This window comes from Drosophila kikkawai, chromosome X, assembly GCF_030179895.1.
Source record: "Drosophila kikkawai strain 14028-0561.14 chromosome X, DkikHiC1v2, whole genome shotgun sequence".
Taxonomy (NCBI): domain Eukaryota; kingdom Metazoa; phylum Arthropoda; class Insecta; order Diptera; family Drosophilidae; genus Drosophila; species Drosophila kikkawai.
The window spans coordinates 30,339,351-30,360,246 of record NC_091733.1 but is presented as its reverse complement, the minus strand read 5'-3'; the positions used below and the strand labels follow the sequence as shown (position 1 = coordinate 30,360,246).

Genomic DNA, 20,896 nt, shown 5'->3' with positions numbered 1-20,896 from the left:
AAAATAACAAATACTCGCAAGTTATTTGTTTTGGTTTTTTTTTTCTCCTTGTTTGTTCGACATTAACCCACACACTAAAAAAAAATACAGGGATATGTCTTACACCGAATTAGAATCGGGATATCAGGATCTGCGTCAGTCGGCCGCTCAGGGCAGCGCTGCAGCATCGCAGCAGCAACATCAGCAGCAACAACACAGCTTTCATCACTCTCAGTCGCAGTCAACGTCAGCGGCGACTTCGGCAGCGGGACAGCAGCAGCAGCGCGTCGGCTTCTATTTGGGTCAAGATGGCAACGTATGCTATGCGCTTTTTTTAATTATGATTTTTACACTTGTAATCTAACCGATAACTAACCAATATAACCGCTGTTAACGTTTATCGATGACCGATTTTACCCCATTGGCGATCGATGTGTGCGGGTGGACAGGCAAGGTCGCGGTTTTAGCACCAGAAATTAAATTAAATTATTTCAATAATTCCTAAAATTTTTAGTCAATTAAATATTGTATATATAATTTGTTTAGTATTATATAGGCCATAATTCTTGGTGCTATTATTGCGACCTCAGCTGTGGACTTGTGCATGTGACCCTGACTTTTTGCGGGACTTTCTGCAGCGGCAGTGCAGCTTCTTTCTCCTCCTCTTGTACTTCTTCTTGTTCTATTTGCCACCCAACAGCTGACTGGTCAATGTCAATGCCAAAAGCTTTTGCTCTCTCTCTCTCTCTCCTTTTCTCTCTCTGACTCTCTCTCACTGGCGCGGCCTCCTTTAGCCTGAGCATAATTTATATACCCATCTCTTTCGCTCTCAAAGCAGTTCAACAAATGGGCAATAGCTTTGATAAGTTCAGTGGCGGCGTGGGTGGTGTTGCCGCTGGGGGGCGTGGCAGAGGCGGGAGCCACAACAAAAGCAGCAGCAGCAGTGCGCGGCGTCGCGGCTGGAGTCGACGTCGCTGCCAGCCGGTAGCAGCAGAGGCTGGCGTAGCAGCAGCGGCAGCATCATCATCATCGGGTGCAGTGCAGTCAGCCGGGGCAGCGCAGTCGGCGTCGGAGCTGCAGAGCAGCGCATCGTCAGGACGCCGCTGGCTGACGCACGTAAACTCTACGCCGAATCTGGGCGGTGCGTGTCCTTTTTTTTACACTCGAAAAAATAATAATAAATAGAGAAAATGTAGTAGTGTACAAATATCGAAAGATGGATTTTTTAAGACTTGTCTTAACCATTTATGGTTTAAAATAAAATACAAAAATAAAAATTAGAAATTAAACATTACAAATTACGGATTTAAAATTACAAATTTAAAATTACAAATTAAAATTTACAAATTAAAATTTACAAATTAAAAATTACAATTAAAAATTTTTAATTAAAAATTAACAAAAAATTTAATAATGACCATTCTTGGTTAGAAAGTATATCTAGTTATTTCCAGTGTTCGAGCTGCCTTTTATTCTATTCCTGTGCGTGCGTGGGTGTGCAGCTCAACCACTGCCCACGACTGTTTTGTTTTATAACTTATATCTTATATCTGGTATCTGTTATCCTCTTTCTCCATCCCGCCGCCACCGTTGCCGCCTTTCTATTTTTACCGCCCCCGCAAATTGCAAAAAAACAACAAATATATGAATATATATCCACCGACCACGAAACCCGAAATCGAAATATCCAGAGACTGAGACCGATGTTAGCGAGTTGCTGGAGCCGCGCTCCTCATCGTTCTCCCATCCGGTGAATCTTTTATTGTTTTACGTTTTTGCTCGTTATTTTCTAACTTTTATTTTCTTTATTTTTTGTGGCATTGTTTCCGTTACGTTTCGATTGTTTGCTCAATTGGCGCGTGCTAAATTTTAATTAAATTTTGCGTTTGGGCTCCTTTGGCTGCATTAATTAATTACCCGAGAGTTACCCAGTTATTTGTTCAATTTGTTTGTTTGCCCGTGTCTTTTGTTTGCCTGATTCGTGGGTATACGGGCTCTGGGATATATATCTTTAGATCTCCAGACTCCTCAGTTCTTCTCCGACTTTCGAACAGCGCGGTTCCTATATTTCTTTTGTTTTTTTTTTGTTTTGCAGTTGGGGTAAGCTTTCAAAGATTTAAAAAAATAAAATAAAATAAAATATAGCATATTTTATTGAGCTGATTTTTCAGTGTATTTATCTTACGACATATACTTTTAGGGGCCTTTGAAAGCTTGACAAGTTAATGAACTGCGTGATAAAGGTGTAAATATATATAAATTTCAAAGTGCTGTAGCCGAAAATAAATAGTTAATATTATTGTGTGATTAATTAATATTAAATTATATTATATATATATTTTTAAATATTTTTTTTTAATATTATCAAAAGCTTATGTGTTTATATATATTTCTGAACTTAGAGAGACTTTGGTACAATGGTATACCTTGGTACCACCTATGTACTTTTAGAAGGGAGCCCCAATGATTATTTAATTTACAGCACATTTTCCTGTGAAAATTGGGCCGGTGTGCCTGGTAATTCCCTGGACATATATAGGTATACAGTTAGGTATAGGATATAGGTAACCTATGTAACCAAGCCATGATGTTGCTCTTCGAAATTATGCCCAGTTCAGTTTAAGACGGTCTTTCGTAAGCTGCAGTTAAGCTCGGATTTAATATTTTTGCTTATTACAAATCTTTTTAAAAAATATTTAAAAATTAAAAATGGGTTTAAGTAGACTTTTAAAATTTGATTTTTATAAATATCTTTTCAAGAAAAAGGTTAAAAAAGTAAGTAAAGGAAATAATTTCAACAAAAGATAGATTTTTAAAGCTATCTGAGATTTAAAGCATTTAATTCAGAAGTTCTATAATATTATTTTAAAATTAAGTGCTTAAAGTTTTAATAGCTCAAACCCCCCCTTTGGTGAGCTTCTGTCTCTAGGGTTTATTACACCTGTGACTATAAGCTGTATCTTTGTATCTTTGTATCTATGAATCGTGATTCAGTTGTTCGCCTGTCTGATTTGCACCTTCAAGATGAACACACAGAGAGTGAGAGATAGAGAGAGAGAGATTGCACAGGTGCTAATTGGTACAGCGCTTGTTAACTTCGAGTATCTTTATTGAAACGGTTGATCTATATATAGAGAGCAATTATTTACCTGGCCAATTGGGCGCTTGGTAGGATTTTCTGGCAGATCGCAGATTGCCTCTTATCATAACCATTGAAAATGGCAAAGGGGGGCGAATTTCTTATCGGGTTGCTGTCTTTGTTTTTACTTTTATTTAGGTGTTTATTTTCTTTTGTTTTTGCTTTTGTTGCTTTCATTAACACACTGCGCTGTGCGATCGGCAGCCGGACGTGTACGCTATATAAGTTGTAGTTAAGTCGTGTCGTCAACAAATGAAAGCAACCAAGATAACAAGACGCCTTCAGTATGTCGAAACAATTACACAAAGAGAGCGCCCTCTCTCACAAATGTACAGTGAAAAATGTCTAGATAGGTTTTAGAATTTCGGTGAAAAAAATGAAGAAAGGCAAGAAATTTAATAATTTTATAAATAAATATTTTTAAAGAAAGAAACTATCAAAAAATGAAAGAAAGAAAATTCTAAAAAATTGCACAATTAATAATTATTGATTATATCGATTTACTTTTTGATAACAAACAAAAAATTAAATTAAAAATTAATTACCATTATTGGAATTTAAATTAAACAAAAATATAAATAATTTTTCAGCTTTAAGTTCTTCCTTTTCTTTTGAGGCTCTTATAAGAACTAGTATTGTTTTTTATCGAATTAATCGATTTTTATCGGTATTTAAAACAAAAGTTTTTAGACTTTAAAGTTTGAATATTTTTAAATAGTTTTTAAAATTGTACCCAAAATTCTCTTAATTTAATTAAAATTTTTAAAATCTTCAAAAATATTATTACTAATTTTAAAAATAATATTTTGTATAAATATCACAAAAATTAAAGTTTTTCATATATTTTTCCTTAAAAAAATTATATTAATTTATAGAAACTCTCACAATTTTCTTCAAGTGCTTCGCCCCTTATCTTTTTTTCTCTTTGTGCGGCAGCAGCTTCTCTGGCTCTCTTCCCTGCCCTACTCTTCCCCCAGTGCTTTTGTCTCCAGCTCATCAGAGATTCTCCACTCTGACATTGAGAGTGGGCGCAGACCAATTGGCGTGCGCCCTGAACACCGATCCGTGGCGATCCGATTCGATCCCAAGCGAGATCCCGCGTTCTACTATATCATTTCGATCGCCTCAGTTCAGTTCGGTTTAGTTCAGTTGGATTGAGTTGGGTTCCGTTAGTCGTTACTCGGAGCTCGGAGTTGCTCGGTTTTTTTGTGTTTGCTCTATCGATATATATTTTCCACGGGTATTTCGCGGCTTCTCCGGTTAGATCATCTGTTTTTGGGGGAATTCGAGACACCGGCACGTAATGTACGTGTTTTCCTAGCTGTGTGTGTTGCCAGCAAAAACAGCTTCAATTATTTTCACAAATATATCAAGATTTATTTTGGGAGACTTACTAAGCTGAATAAATAATAATTCAAGTTTCATTTGTTTTTGCACTTTGCGAGTATAACAATTGTTTTTCTTTATGAAAAATGAAGAAATATTTTAAATTCAAAAATATATGCAATGTAGAATGATTAAAAATGGTTCAACATTTGTTTTTAAATAAAGAAAGTGTAACAAAAAATGTAATATTTAAAAATACAAAAAGGAAGAACCTTAAACAATTTTTAATAAATACTTGAAAAGGCTCTACAAAATCTAAATAAATCTAATATGTGTGAAATATTTTAAATAAAATATTAAAATTATTTCTGCATAATATTAAATGTTTATAAAAAGCTTAAATATATTTTTTAATGAAAGAAAAGTAATATAAATATAAAATTTAAAAATAAAATAAAAAAAACAAAAAGAAAATACCTTACCTCTATAAAAATTATTTAAAAACTTAAATAAATGTGGAATATTTTAAATAAAATAAATAAAAAGGTATTTCTTAAATTTATTTTTTAGTGAAAGAAAAGTATTATAAATATAAACAATTAAAAATATAAAAAGAATATATATAAAATGCTTAAAAAGAAAATATTTAAAAATTAAAAAATTTGAAATATTCTTAAAAAAGTTCTGAAAAAATCCTTTAAAAATACACCTTTTAAAAAAATCAGCCTCAAAACTAACTGAGTTGGCAACACACATTATGGAATGGACCTGGTTCAAGGATTGGTGGCGTCTCAAGAAGCTCCGCTCTCGCCATCAACGGCACAAAAAGAAACTTGAGGCGGCAGCTGCCGCTGCAGCTGAAGCGGCGGCTGTGACAGCTGCCACCATATTGCCTCCTGACTCGGAGCATCACCAGACCACCGATGGTAGTGATGCTGCTGGCCAAGAGTCGCAGCACAATCAACGCCGGCACAGCTTGGATGGAGGCATAAATCGACGACGTCGTGGTCGTGCCCGAGATCGTGATCGTTTGCGTCGAAATCGTTTGTTGCAACGTCAGCGAAGGAGTCAAAGTGCCGGAGTTCGTGGCCAAATGGAGGCTGGGAATCCCCTAAAAATGGCTAAAAACCAAAACGAAGATGATGATGGGGAATATGGACCCTTTAATGTCAGCGATTACGAAGATTATGGACCGATGCATGGCAGCGATGAGGATAGCGATGATTTCTGCTTCTGCGATGTGTGTTTGAATGTAGGTCTCTTTGGGTTAGTTGAAAGGTTGATTGATTGAAGGGTAGAGGGATTGAATGATAGATTGTATGATAGATTGAATGATAGACTGATTGATTTACTTATTGATTGATAGATTGACTGACTTAATCCCAAAGCCAATGAGTTGCCAGGGGCAAAATCAATCACTAATTGCTTGGCTTAGTTTCGTGTATTATTATTTATTTGTTTTTGATCACAGTTCACTGTGAAAAAAATAACAAAAAGAAAGTTCGGAGAGGATTTATTAACTGCCTGCCAGCCTGCATCAAGCACCTCTTGTTTTTAAAACCCCCTTTCATCATGCTCAAAATACCAACGGAATTAACCAAGAAACAACCCCATCATCATATTCATAATCCAATATTCTCATATTTCTTAAAGGGCGACACCGATTTCGGGGATAGCAATGACGGCATGGACTCCGATACGAGCACCTCGTCCAGCAATAGCAAACAGGTGGTCGTTGGTATCTGTGCCATGGCCAAGAAGACCCAATCGAAGCCCATGAAGGAGATATTGACACGATTGGGGGAATTTGAGTTTATCAAACTGGTGACATTTGAGGAGAATGTTATATTGCGTGAACCCGTCCAGAATTGGCCCACCTGCGACTGCCTGGTCTCGTTCCACTCGAAGGGCTTCCCGCTGGAGAAGGCCATCGAGTATGCCCAGCTGCGGAATCCCTTTGTGCTGAACAACCTGCATATGCAGTACGATATCCAGGACCGCAGGCGGGTCTATGCCATTCTGGAGAAGGAGGGCATCGAGATACCGCGCTATGCTGTCCTCGATCGGGATTCCCCAGATCCAAAGCGTAAGTAAAGCTATCAAATTTGGCTTGTAACAATAAACTAACATCTTTTAAACCCCTCTTTCCACTTAGATCACGAACTCATCGAATCCGAGGACCATGTGGAGGTGAATGGCATTACGTTCAACAAACCGTTTGTGGAGAAACCCGTTTCGGCGGAGGATCACAACATTTATATATACTATCCCACATCGGCGGGTGGCGGTAGCCAGCGGCTTTTTCGTAAAATTGGCAGCCGGAGCAGCGTTTATTCACCAGAGTCGCGTGTCCGCAAGACAGGCTCCTTCATCTATGAGGATTTTATGCCCACCGATGGTATGCAACTTGCTCTCTCTTTGAATCCCTTTGCTCCAAATGCTGTTGTGCCAAGATCCCGTGTATCCTATATATACTCTTTTATATATATACCTGATTCCTTATCCTTTCCATATCCTGTTTACCATATCCAATACTCGCTCTGGCTGTCTGTTGTTGTTATGGCTTTGGCTCGAAACTCGAAACTCAAAACACTTTTTAAAACTCACTTTAAAGAAAGATTTTAGTAGCTATAAGATGCATAACGCCTCTCTCGCTCTCTTTTGCTGAATTTGAGAGCGTAAAAGTTGCGCTCTCTCTCAAGAGAGTTTAGAAAGAGCCCTTGGCGCTATGCATCTTAGTAACTATAAAATGCATAACGCCTCTCTCTCTTTAGCTAAATTTGAGAGCGTAAAAGTTGCGCTCTCTCTGTAGAGAGCTAAGAGAGAGCGAAATAGATGCGCTCTCTCTGAAGAGAGCTAAGAGAGAGCGTAGTAGATGCGCTCTCTCTCCAGAGAGCTTAGAGTTTACCTTTGGCGCTATGCATCTTATAGCTTTTATTGTCTTTGATCTAATCCTGCAACGAAGCATCGCTCATTGTGCCTTGTCCTGCGTCTCGCTCCGCACGCGCCGCTCATCGTCAAGTTCACTGATATAAATTTTTTAATACAAAAATTAAAAATAAGAAAAATAAACCGAAAAAACACAAACAAAAATCAATTTAAATATATAAAAATAAATAGAAATAAAGAAACACCCAAACGAAACACACCAGTGGCCGCCAGTCGAACGCACTGAATCCAGCATCACCTTTACAACTTAGTATACTTTTCAGGCACCGATGTCAAGGTCTACACTGTGGGTCCCGACTATGCCCATGCGGAGGCACGCAAGAGTCCTGCCCTGGATGGCAAAGTTGAACGCGATAGCGAGGGCAAGGAGATACGCTATCCTGTCATTCTAAATCACTCCGAGAAGCTCATCTCCCGGAAGGTGTGTCTGGCCTTTAAGCAAACGGTTTGCGGCTTTGATTTGCTACGAGCCAATGGCAAGAGCTATGTCTGCGATGTGAATGGTTTTAGTTTCGTGAAGAATTCAAATAAATATTACGATGACTGTGCCAAGATTCTGGGCAATATGATATTGAGGGAGCTAACGCCAACGCTGCATATACCCTGGTCTGTGCCCTTCCAACTGGATGATCCACCCATTGTGCCCACCACCTTTGGCAAGATGATGGAACTGCGCTGCGTGGTGGCTGTTATACGTCATGGTGATCGTACGCCCAAGCAGAAGATGAAGGTGGAGGTGCGGCATCCGAAGTGAGTAGATCCATTATCCTTACTATCAGGCTTTTGCTTTATTTATTTCCCTTTTTTTCCCAGATTCTTTGAAATCTTTGCCAAGTACAATGGCTACAAGCTGGGCCATGTCAAGCTCAAGCGACCCAAGCAGCTGCAGGAGATCCTGGACATTGCCCGCTTCCTGCTTAGCGAGATCCACACCAAGGCCCATGCCGAGATCGAGGAGAAGGAGAGCAAGCTGGAGCAGCTAAAGAATGTCCTCGAGATGTACGGTCACTTTTCGGGCATCAATCGCAAGGTGCAAATGAAATACCAGCCCAAGGGACGACCCCGTGGCTCCAGCTCCGATGACAGTAAGTACTAGAAAAGTCCAACTCCCAACGATGAGTACTAACCAATGTGAAGCCAATCTAGCAGCCGATCAGCCGGCGGAGCCATCGCTGGTCCTCATCCTCAAGTGGGGCGGTGAACTAACACCGGCGGGTCGCATTCAGGCGGAGGAGCTGGGCCGCATCTTTCGGTGCATGTATCCGGGTGGACAGGGTAGAGCGGATTATTCGGGCACCCAGGGATTGGGACTCTTGAGGTAGGAAGTTCCTTCGATTTTAGTTGGAAAACTCTTGTAGTTGATGATGTTTTATTTGGAAACCAGGTTACACTCCACATTCCGTCATGATTTGAAAATCTATGCCTCGGACGAGGGGCGTGTCCAAATGACCGCTGCCGCTTTTGCCAAGGGTCTGCTGGCCCTGGAGGGAGAGCTGACGCCCATTCTTGTCCAAATGGTGAAGAGCGCCAATACCAATGGGCTGCTGGACAATGACTGCGATTCCAGCAAGTATCAGAATCTGTGAGTAGCTTTTTTGATGAAAATAACAATTAATCGATATGAAAATCGATTTTTTGTACGGTTTTTGAAAAATCGATATTATGTTTAAGGGGGGGGTAAGGTTAATTCGGTGCAAAAATGCCCACTTTTCAAAAAAATGTTGTGGCGAAACGGCTAAAGCTAGCTTAACGAATTAAATACCATATAATAACACAACATTTCAACAGTTTGTGATAAATTTTGTATTGAAAAATATTTAGAGGTAGAGGAGTTATAGGGAATCTCCCGAGTCGCCTCCAAAAAAAGTTGGTTTGCGGTGTACATCCTAACTGTCCACAGAATCATCCGATCTACAAAAATTATACCTCATTCGTTAAAGGATAAGTGTCCCGAGGTATTCTCGAAGCGTTTTTATTTTTAAAATTTTTTCCCTATTTTTTATCAAAATTTGAAGTCAAAACCCCGATTTTTGACTAAAAAATTAAGTTAATTTGTTAAATAAAAAATATAAGAAAATTAAAAATTAAAAAAAGCTCGACGAGAATACCTGTAGAATTATCTAAAGAAGTTATGTTCCAAATTTCAAACCGATTGGTTCAGTATATTTTTAGTTATCGTGTACACCGATTTTCAAAATGGCATTTTTCAGGAGAGCGCTTTAAACTTTGTGATTCTCATGCATTGAACACCAGACGACCTTCGTTCAACTCCGCATAACTTCGTCAATTTTACTTTGATTGATGTAAAACTTGGACACAATATTCTTAAGATATTGAACTTTTAAAATAAAAAATAAAAAAAAATTTACGAAAAAAAAAATTAAATACCTTACCCCCCCCTTAATATATCGATTAAATATAAATGTGGTGTAAATTTTGTTTTAATTTTTTTTTTTAATTTTATATATATATATATTTTTTTTATATATATATTTATCGATAATTTGAAGTTTAAATATAATATATATAGATTATAAATATTTTACTTTAAATATGATATTGTTCGATTATATAATTTTTTTTTTTAAGTAAAATTTAATAATTTTCTCTTATACTGATTTTTTAATTTTAAATTCAATATTTTTTAATATTTAAAATTTCGATATATTAACTTTTAGGAAGCTTTTAATAGGATATTGAAATTGCTTTGATATTATTGGAATTTTCCTTTCGATTTACATCAAAAAAATCTAAAAAATTAATAAAATAAAATAAAAAATTAATATTAGAAAACCCCCGAGGGTTTTATTAAAATATAATAATTTATTATCATAGATTATTTACTTTTAAATTCAATATTTTTCAATATTTAAAATTTCGATATCTCAAATTTAATGCTCTCGATGGAATATTGATATTTTCCCTATCGATAAATGTACATTCCTAAATAATTAAATATTAAAAATATAAAATAAATTAAATATTAAATATTAAAATTAATAAGTTTATGTAAGAAAACCCACAAGAAAATTACTGAATACCAATATCTATATTAATTAATCCCCCTTCCAGGGCCAAGGGTCGCCTGCACGAGCTCATGCAGAACGATCGCGAGTTCACCAAGGTAGACCGCGAACTGATCAATCCCTGCAACAGCAAATCCATCACCCAGGCTCTGGACTTTGTCAAGAACCCAGTGGACTGTTGTCACCATGTCCTGCTGCTCATCCGCGAGCTACTCCACATCATTAGCATCAAGAAGGACGATCCCAAGACCAAGGATGCTATCCTCTATCATGGCGAAACCTGGGACCTAATGCGTTGTCGCTGGGAGAAAATCGAAAAGGATTTCAGTACCAAATCGAAGCTCTTCGACATCTCCAAGATACCCGACATTTACGATTGCATCAAGTACGATTTGCAGCACAATCAGCACACATTGCAGTACGATCAGGCCGAGGAGTTGTATATTTATGCCAAGAATCTGGCCGATATAGTGATACCGCAGGAATATGGCCTGACGCCGCAGGAGAAACTGGCCATTGGCCAAGGCATTTGTTCACCGTTGCTGCGCAAGATCAAGGGCGATCTGCAGCACAACATTGACGAGGTGGAGGATGAGTTTATGAATCGTTTGAATCCGCATTATAGTCATGGCGTTGCCAGTCCCCAGCGGCATGTCCGTACGAGGTTGTATTTTACCAGCGAATCGCATGTCCATTCGTTGCTCACGGTTTTACGCTATGGCGAGCTCCTCAATGTTGTCACCGATGAGCAATGGCGTCGCGCCATGGACTATATATCCATGGTATCCGAACTGAATTACATGTCACAGATTGTGATTATGCTGTACGAGGATCCCACCAAGGATCCCACATCCGAGGAACGTTTCCATGTCGAGCTGCATTTCAGTCCCGGCGTCAATTGTTGCGTCCAAAAGAATTTGCCACCGGGTCCAGGTTTTCGGCCACATTCGCATGGCGATAATGCCAGCATTGTGAGCCTGAAGTCATCGGAGGAATCCAATCCTGCAAGGATTGAGGAGGAGAATGATTCCAATTCGGGCGAGGAGCAGAATGGCAAGAAGCGTTCGGTGAGTGGGTAAATATATCTCTGTTTTTTCGTTTAATTCATTTACTAAATCCTCTTTAGACTGGCAGCTCGGATCGTGCTTCGCCTGCTTTTGGTTTCAATCGCTTGGAGCTGCGTTCCAAGCAATTCAAATCAAAGCCCATACCCATTGGCGCCCATCATACGGTTAGTGGTCATGAGGCCATGGATTTGGCCAAGCGTCTCAATGAGGAGCTGGCATCCCAGCAGCAGCAGCAGCAACAACAGCAGCATCAGCAGCAACAGCAGCAGCAGGGAGGACAGCAGCAGCAGCAGCAGCTGCGACCTATTAGTCCGGATATACGAGCTGTGAGTCCTGATTGTGAGCCTCGTTCCCGCAGCTTTGAGCAGCGACCCTCGCCAGGAGTTTGTGCCAAGATGCCGGGTACGTATACATGTGTGTGTGTGTGTGTGTGTATGGGGTTGGGGCATATACACCCCTTTGATCAAGCAAAGCTTGCGCTCTGCCGCTGCCGCTGAAGCTGCCGCAGTTGCCTTTTTCCCCCCACAAAAAGGTTCACTTTTTCACCCAAACCAAGCAACCTTCTCTTTTCCTCAAGATCCCAACTCCTGCGTTTCGCATTCTTGTCTAACACAACATCTTTACACTTTTTTCGATTGGCTAATCCCAACTAGACTTGGTTTCTGATTTGATTTGGCAGGGTATGTGTTTCTATAAGGTTGGTTTTTCCGCTGGCAATGTTGTTTTCTAAAAGAAGATTTTATATATTTTAAAGAAATCTAAAAATCCTTAATTAATATAGCTTAAACTGGGCACTAAAGTTTAAAGATTAAAGCCACATAAATTTAAAATTTGAGTAATAAAACTTAAATTAGGATAACTAGTGACAAAATCTTTGTTTTTTACTTGGAAAAATTTATCGGAATTTTAAAAATTTATATAAAATTTATATAGAATCAAAGTATTACATTTAAGGTCTGATAATTACTTAAATTATTAATTTTTTTTTACCTTCAAAAATCTATTTAAATTTTGAAAATTTATATAAAATCACCCTAAGAACTGGATTTCTATACAAATCCGATTTTAAAAATTTAATTTAAATTAATTACACTCAAAAAAAAAAAAGGCAAAAAATTATCTACATTTTATAAATTTATATAAAATTATCCTAAAATCTAGTTTACTATTTAATTTCGAATTTAAAAAATTAATTTAAGGTTTTATAATTACTTAACTACGATTTTTTTATATTTTTTACTTAGAAAAACCTATTTAAGTGGTATATATTTAAAAAAAAAATCTCTGCAAGACTGGATTACTATAAATCATAATTTTTACTATTAAATATAAGGCCTAATACTTAATAAAAAAAAAATTTAGAAAAATTATTTCAAAAAGAAAAGATCACGAAAAGCAACTCAGAAGAATTCTTCTTTAAGTTTTTAAGTTCCCTGCCAAGTCACATACCTCTTCGGTTACTCCCCGAAGCTACCCTTTCTTCATCTGTTGAAAATTGTGCATAACTTTAACATCATTCTATGGTTTCTTTTATATATAAATAATTTTTTTTTGTGGGATTCTCTAATATTGCATGCCGTTCCTATTGTTTTCTGTGTTTGCGTCTCACGGTTTCCCCCACAACCCGCACTCACTGCCAGCTAATAACACCAAAGGGAAATACCCAAAAACTAACTAAAAAATAAAAATAATAAGAAGGAAAAAAAAGGACCCCCAAAGAACCCGTCACTATTTTCACAACATTCGCTTTCTTTTTGTTTATTTCCTGTCGTCACCCTGCCCCTTGATGAATATTTTGACTCTTTTTTATCAAAAATATCTTTATATATAAATCTAGATAATATATATCCCTTAGCTCTATATCTCTCTCTCTCTGTTACGAATGGTAAACGAATATTGTTCAGTTGTGATTTTCCATCAAAACTAAAAAGACTTTCCATCTCTCTGTATCCTGTTCTCTCGAGTTGTGCCCAACATTTTTGTTGTTTTTTTGGTTTTCTATTTTTTCTATTGCGAAACGATCGATGAGACGCACTCAGAAACACACCACAAAAAAAAAAAAAAAAACACCAGAAATACACATCACAAACTGTCTCTTTCGCTGCGTAATATAATCTCGATCTATATTGAAAAAGAAAATAAAAGAAAAACTGAAAATCGATAAGCATCTGGCCGCGGAATCCCGTGTACTTGGCAATGCTGGTCACACTGTCTCCGCCATAAAGAAAAACACACACAGCCACATTTGCCACGTCCTGAAACATGCAACCACAAAAAAAGAAAAGAAAAAAGAAGAGGCAGCTGAGCCCCAGGAAAGATTTAGGCAACCCATTTACCCTTCTTTTAGAGAAAGGTTTTTGGGGCAAACGAATAAAGAAAGACGAAAGAATCTTTGCTGGGGTCCAGCTGACGAACGGTCACACTATGTTCTATCCCCTTTCCCTGTCGCTCTATCTTTCTCTCTTTTTATGTGCCTGTTTGTCTATCTACCTCTCTCTGTCCTGTCTATCTATCTCTGTTTTTGCCTTCGTGCATGATAAGAAAAAAAAAAGAAAATTTAACCAATTTAAAATACGAAAAAAAAAGAAACTCAAGAACTAAGCTTGGTTTTTGTGGCGTTAACTTGTCTGTGTCTGTTACGTTGCTCGTTGTTGTTGTTTGCAGACCCAGACTATTCTATTCCCCTCCTCTTTATATACCTACCAAAAAACCCCACAAATACACCACAAACAGAACTACCCGACACCACAAGTACTCCACCAACCTACATAAAAGGTAGAAAACATAAATACAAACACAAGTTTCCAATACGTTACAAATACACCACAAACCTACATTAAAAGTACACCACAAATACACCAACAAAACCCTCTACACAAGGACCTAACAAGTACTGGAACCCACTTACTCTTCTGAAGCCTGGAACTTAATAATTTTGATATATTTTTCTACTAAAATTCTTATTTTACTAAAAAAGCCTTTGCCGCTGCTGCTTCCAAGATTGCCAGCTTAAAAATTCCATAAAATGCTCTTGTTGGAAACTATCCAAGTTTCTAAATAATAACAAAATATTGGAATTATTAGACTATCAAATTTTTAACTAAGCATGAAGTCTGTTTAGATTTTCTTTTGGTCTGAAAATAGTTTAAAAATTATATAACAAAACGACTTCTAAAATAATTCTTATTTCCAAAATACTTCGAGTTATATATACTTTTTTATGGCATTTCTTTTTCAAGAGCATTTCGTTACATTCGGCTTGCCGATTTTGTCTTCTTTCTTCCTTTGTTTTAAATTTTTTAATTTAATAATTACAAATTTTTGTTTTTCCTTCGTTTTCTGTCCTTTTGTTTTTCTATGTGAAAACTCTCTCTACTCTTTCTCTCTCTGTACGCGATTTTCGATCTTTTTTTAATTATCTCGGCTAATGAGTTTTCTATTTGTACACGATTACAACAACCAAAAAACACCCACAAACCGATACATCCAATACTACGATACTCCGAAACACCGAAAATACGTGAAAATATATCAATGACTTGGACCGGAATCGAAACCATCCCTCGAACCTCCCCATTTCGATATCGTGTCATGCCTCTCTTAACTAACTATCCATTAAATCCTGCTTCCATTTATCTATCTTGAATTGGATTTGGACTATATTTAGTGACTGGCGGTACCAGTTTTGGGGAAATCGCCCATGCTCGGGAGGGCGGAGCTCACGTAACATTGGGCAATAGGACTGCCTTCCAAATTCGTGTCACAGATAGCCTTTCCTTTTTCAAGATCGACTCATCCACCAACGAACTGCCCCTGTCGGACATTGACTTCTCCCTGAATCCAGCTACCCCGCAATGCGGTCCCTCGGCGCACAAACGCCTCCATGTCCTGACCATGCGTCGCATGGAGAGCTGCGACGAGGGCGACGATCTTGAGCACATGCAGCATTTGCCGCAAATCTCACCGCTGGCTACCAATGAGCGTCCTTTGAGCTGCAATTGCAGCTGCTCCACGGCGGCTCAGGCCCACTCGCACTCCAAGAGTCTGATGGACTTGGGCCAGGCCTTGACTACATCAGCTTCGAACCCGCCGGAAGGGGGACAGAATTCAGAGAATGCTGCTGGTGCCGAGCCTGCAACAGAGGCGAGTGCCAGCAGTTTTGACGATGACTTTCAATTGTCCAGCTCGGCGCCAGCCATCCTAATGAGCTCTCACTTTGGCCAGCGGCCAGCAATGGTGGCTTCACTCTCGCCCATGGCCCATGCCACCACCTCACCCACGGCCTCTACGTTGCGTTTATGTGACGACATGAACAAGGCCTCGGCTTCGGCTTCAGCTTCAGCTTCGGTTACGGCCAGTGCCTCTGCCCAACGCTTGGCCACCAGTAGCTCCTGTGGCCAGTTAACCATGCCAGCTTCAGCTCCCATTTTGACGGAGAATCCTTTTCGTTTTACTGTCTCACCGGCCAGCTTGGCAGGGCCGCCCAGTGCCTGTTTTGTAAACTGTTTTGAGCCCATTGAGGAGCTGGTTACGCCCACAGTGGAAACGGATCAAGGACGATCCCAGCCCCAACCAGAGCCTCAAATGCTATACAATTTGCCAACTGTTCTGGTAACAGCATCAGCGAGCAGTAGCATGGATAAAATGAAAGTAAAGACACCAACAATTACAACAACAATGACACAATTAGAAAGAGAACAATTTGATACACCAACTGTTACTTCGGACGATAGAAAATTAGAAATACAAGTTAAACCAGACTACGTAACAACAACAGCTAAAGAAATAGATACGACATCAGTTACAGAAACAGAGACAGGAAAAAATACACAAATGGTAACACCAACTACAAGTGATATGATAACGCCAAGTGTTTCAACAACAACAACAACAGATACAAAAACAGGTACAAGAAAAATAACAAAAATTACACCTACACCCACACCAACGCCAACACAACCAACAACAACAACAACAGCAGCAGCAGCTTTGTTTGATAATACAACAACAATGTCTTCTAATCAACCATTTACTAACCAATTCCATTCGATCGGTCCCACCTCAACTGATGCACCACAACACCAACACCAACATCCATATCAACACCAAACACACTCAACAATGCTCACCAACGGTCCACAACCACAACAACAACAACCATTATGTATCAACACACCAACCACCATTATCAACAACAACAACAACAACAACACCACCACCAATTACATCAACACCAACACCACGAATACAAACACTGCCACTACCACGACCCCGTCTTGTTGTACCAATACCATCGCCACAGATAGCCAAGTTACGGTGTCGGTTTCGGCCTCGGTATCCTCGGCCAACTCTTCCACATCATCGCGGCGCCAAAGACACAGTATTGCCGGCCAGATGTCCTATATGAAAATGTTGGGTTTCGGTGGTTTTAGCAAAAAGATGGCCACCAGTGCGAATAGCCTTTTCAGCACCGCCGTCATCAGCGGCAGTTCGTCCGCCCCAAATCTGCGCGATATGATACCGGTATCCTCATCCGGTGAGTACACAACATTCTGACTCTACATTTCACTCTCTCTCTCTTCTCTGAGTGACGTCACATATTCAGAGCATTCCTTAGTGACGTCATTACTATTAGATTTAAGCAAAGGATTTTGTTGAGAATTTTTCTTCGGGGAATTTTGTTGAAGAAACAAAAAAAAAACACTTTATTTAAACATATTCTTTATGTTTTTATGTTTTTGTTAAGCATTTTTTAATTGTTTTTTTTTATAGGGTCCCTTTTTTTTAAAGGATTTTTTTCCATTATGTAGGGAATTTGTATACTTTTACAGTCTTAAATTTTTTTAATTTACTAAATTTGGAATTTAAAAACCTTTTTATAAATTAAAAATATTTCCAGGATATTTTTAATTAAAAAAATATTTGTTTCTGTTTAATAACTCTGCCTTTATGGTTAGGATTCGGCGATGTGCCGCCCATTCGACCGCTGGAGACGCTGCACAATGCTCTGTCGCTGCGCAAGCTCGATGGCTTCCTGCAGGACATGATCCTGGCGCAGATCTTTAAGACACCAACGGGTTCGCCGCCGCGTGGCTTCGAGTCTACCGCTGTTGTTGCTGCCGCAAATATGCCAGAAGTATCCTCCATGTCCATGACGACGGTGGCCAAGGATGCCTTTGGCCAAGGGGGCAGCGAGTCGGGATCAAGGATTGAGCCAGTGGAGGTCACGGAGGAGAAGTTCAAGCGTAAGTGCGGGTTCAAGAAGTTGTACCAGTGGTGATATTTATATTTTTTACTAATTTTCCTATTGTCTGAATATATATTATATATATTTTATTATTTTTACTTGACTTTTAATTGATTTTATTGTTCTTTTTTTTTTCTTTTTTCTTTTTTATTGTGTAAATTATTTTCCAGCGGATGCCACAAAGCCAAGCATTTAAAACAAATGCTGTTTTGATTTTGATTTTAAATTTATAAACCGAAACTAAAGAGGTTGCTTTATATAATTGTATATTATTAATTCCAAAGACATTGTTGTTAACCATTGAAAATGCCAACTACTATTGTTTGTCTTTGAATAAATATGTATATAAATCTTGAAATTCAACATTTGTTTTATTTTATAGAAACAAAAATTTATAAATTATAAATTGTTTATATTTTATGAGTCTTTTTTGATGATTTTATCTCTTGAGTTTCATTTTAAAAACTTGTTTGTTTGGTTTTAATTTAAAAAAGCTCCTTTAAACCAAGTTAAAAAAGCTAAACTAACATTTTGAAACCCTTAAACACCACACCCTTGATCCTTGTCCATGTCCTTTGCAAGTCTGGCAAACTCAGCCGCCGGAGTGTCTCCTGCTGGCTGCCCAAGAGCCGGATGAATATCTCCAGGATGTGGAAATGAAATCGCTGCAGCCCAGGTGAATAGGTTTCCCTATATTTTCTAGCTTGGTTTTATTTTATTTTCTTTAGCTTGGACATTACCATGGAAATCATGGAGGAAGCTGCTCCTGTTTCCTTTGAGCCCATGAACCAGGACAGCTTGGAGGCGGGCGAGGAGGGTGCCGTTGGTGGGATTTTCCTCAGTGTGTGCGAGGAGCAGGGCAGTGGCAGCACCTGCCTTACACCCGTCAGTTTTGGAATGGATCTGGACCTGAGCATGGTGGCCAACAAGGGCTCCATGACGCTTTCAATGGATGTGAGTGGTTATCTTGTTGTTTTTTTTTTTTAATATTTATTTATTTAGAATTATCAAGTGAGACCTGAGCCTTCTTTTGCAGCTTCTGCTTATTTTAAACGTAAAATAAAAAATAATAAAAAAAATATTAAGCCTTAAAAAATCTTTAATGAAAATCTTTCTTTGAAAATCTTTTATGAAAATTAAAAAATGAATTAAAAAAAAAAAAACACTTTCAAACGTATTTAAAAATAAAAAAATTATAAAAACCAAAATAATGAATCCTGATTGAGGGGAAAAATTACTTTATAAACATATTTTTGGATATTTGACGACAATACACATTTTTCTAAAATTAAAAATTAAAAAATAATATAGTAATTTGAAAAACAATAAAAATAAAGTAATTTAAAAAATAATTAAATATAGAAACGAAAAAAAAAAAACAATAAAAACCATCAACAATAGAAACCATTTTTTATTAAAAAAGGATACCATAAATTTAAAAAAAAATACCAGAAACTGTTAGGAGCACTTTTATATACACTTTAACCTCAAACTTTAATTTAAACTTTAATTAAACATTTCTTTTAATGCTTTTCAGGGCTTCGAGGACGATGAGGATGCCACTCTGTCGGCAGCCACAACGCCCTCCCTGCCAGCTGACAGCTGTGAGCCCCGACTGGAGACCTGCTACTGCTGTCCCAGCCATGCAGATGGTCCACCGGAAGTGGACACTGATGATCCGCGCTATGGCTTCGCCCTGCCCGTTCGCGTCACTCAGGCATCGCCAGAGCATGGTCGTCCCTCGCCTGGGGCCCGGCGTGCCCATGATCCTGTTTCGCCGCGTATTCAAAAGCAGATAAGTCTGTTTGAGGGTGGTGGTGGTGGCGGCAGTGGAGGAGGTGGAGTTGGAGGCGTGGCACAAGAAAAGTCCGACTCTACGGGCGGTGGTGGTGCTGCTATTTTGCATGCTTCCATCAATCTGCCGGCGGCAGGAGCTCAGCATCTGCGCCAAGATGCACGCCTGCGCAAATTCGAGAACCTCACACAGTCCACGTCCAACTCGAACTTTCCCTTTGAGAGCAACACCCTCAAGAGGGTGCCCATGCAGGCCACTGGCGGTGACTATGCCAATGTTAGCCATACCCAGAGTTGCATCAATCTCAAGAGCGGAAGTAGCGGCGTCTTAGCCGGAGGATCGCCGCAGCATCAACAAAGGGGCGGAGGAGGTGAAGCAGGATCAGCAGGAGCGGGAGCTGGAGCTGGGCCAGCGGAGCGGGACCGAGGACGAACACAGCCGGCGCCGGTGCCAGCTCTCTATGGACGTATGGCCAATGCCTGTTGCTCATCCGCCTCGGCTTCAGCTTCGGCTTCACCATCGCCATCGCCGTCACCTTCGCCGGGGGCACTGATCGTCAAGGAGCGGTTCATTGAGCCGCCCAAACGGGGCATTGTTCGCGGCTATCATGCCAAGACCCAGTCCATGGATGCTGATTTCCTGTTCAACGAGTTTCTTCTGCTGCCGGCCATGGCGCCGGCCAAGTTATCGTTCGATAGCTCTGATATCGATAAGGCCAGCGATGACGAGGCCAGCTGCTCCGCCTCCTCTGCCTCGAAGAAGAGGCACTCTTAGCTTTCGTAGCTTTCAGTTGCAAAATCCTCTTCAAAGCACTCGTAATTCGCAATGCCACACCACACACACACAATCTCTTACTCTAACGTAACGTAAATTTCCTGCTGTTATCGGTATTATCGTAAAAGTAATCGGGAAACGCTATCGCTATCGGCGTGGGTTATCGCACAGAGAACGTCGACTCTTTAATCTTAATCAAACTTGTTGTTGTTGTTGGGCCAAGCAAATAAAAATAAAAGGCTAATATCTATTTTTCTGTCTACAAATTGAGAAATGTGTTTTAAATTAAATGGAATATTAAAATTATTTATTTAGACATGTATAATGTATTAATTATGTTTTCTATATATATTTTTTTAATTTTAAATTGTTTGAAATAATAGATTTATTGATTTTGAAATGTAAAATGAAATGTAAAAATATAAAAAATATATCGAATTATGTTTTTTATATTGTTTTAAATTTTTCAATTAAAATTACATATTCAGAAATTAAAAATGTATCTCATTATGTTTTTTATTTAATTATTTTTAATTTTAAATTGTATGAAATATTAGTTTCTTTATTTTGAAATGTAAAATATATTTAATTATG

General features: G+C 38.7%; 1 protein-coding gene across 12 annotated transcripts; it reads left to right on the top strand.

Moving 5' to 3' along the window:
* Positions 1 to 89: 89 nt before the first annotated feature.
* Positions 90 to 20,544, top strand: l(1)G0196 (inositol hexakisphosphate and diphosphoinositol-pentakisphosphate kinase). Of its 12 annotated transcripts, none has more exons than XM_017174241.3 (15): positions 90 to 295; positions 6,098 to 6,530; positions 6,600 to 6,842; positions 7,657 to 8,143; positions 8,207 to 8,478; positions 8,531 to 8,711; positions 8,778 to 8,975; positions 10,466 to 11,486; positions 11,546 to 11,888; positions 15,154 to 16,607; positions 16,659 to 17,022; positions 17,444 to 17,731; positions 18,316 to 18,409; positions 18,462 to 18,687; positions 19,271 to 20,544. In XM_017174241.3, exons 1-15 carry the CDS (start codon positions 95 to 97, stop codon positions 20,300 to 20,302), a joined length of 6,837 nt encoding a protein of 2,278 aa, XP_017029730.1. In that variant the 5' UTR covers positions 90 to 94; the 3' UTR covers positions 20,303 to 20,544. The 12 variants fall into 12 exon arrangements, with proteins under 12 accessions (XP_017029730.1, XP_017029726.1, XP_017029727.1 ...); XM_041775026.2 differs by lacking the exons at positions 90 to 295; positions 15,154 to 16,607 and adding exons at positions 811 to 1,120; positions 1,671 to 1,729 and having other exon boundaries at positions 7,645 to 8,143; positions 16,789 to 17,022; positions 19,271 to 20,538; XM_017174234.3 differs by lacking the exons at positions 90 to 295; positions 15,154 to 16,607 and adding exons at positions 4,179 to 4,423; positions 5,170 to 5,696 and having other exon boundaries at positions 7,645 to 8,143; positions 8,543 to 8,711; positions 16,789 to 17,022; positions 19,271 to 20,539.
* Positions 20,545 to 20,896: the final 352 nt, after the last annotated feature.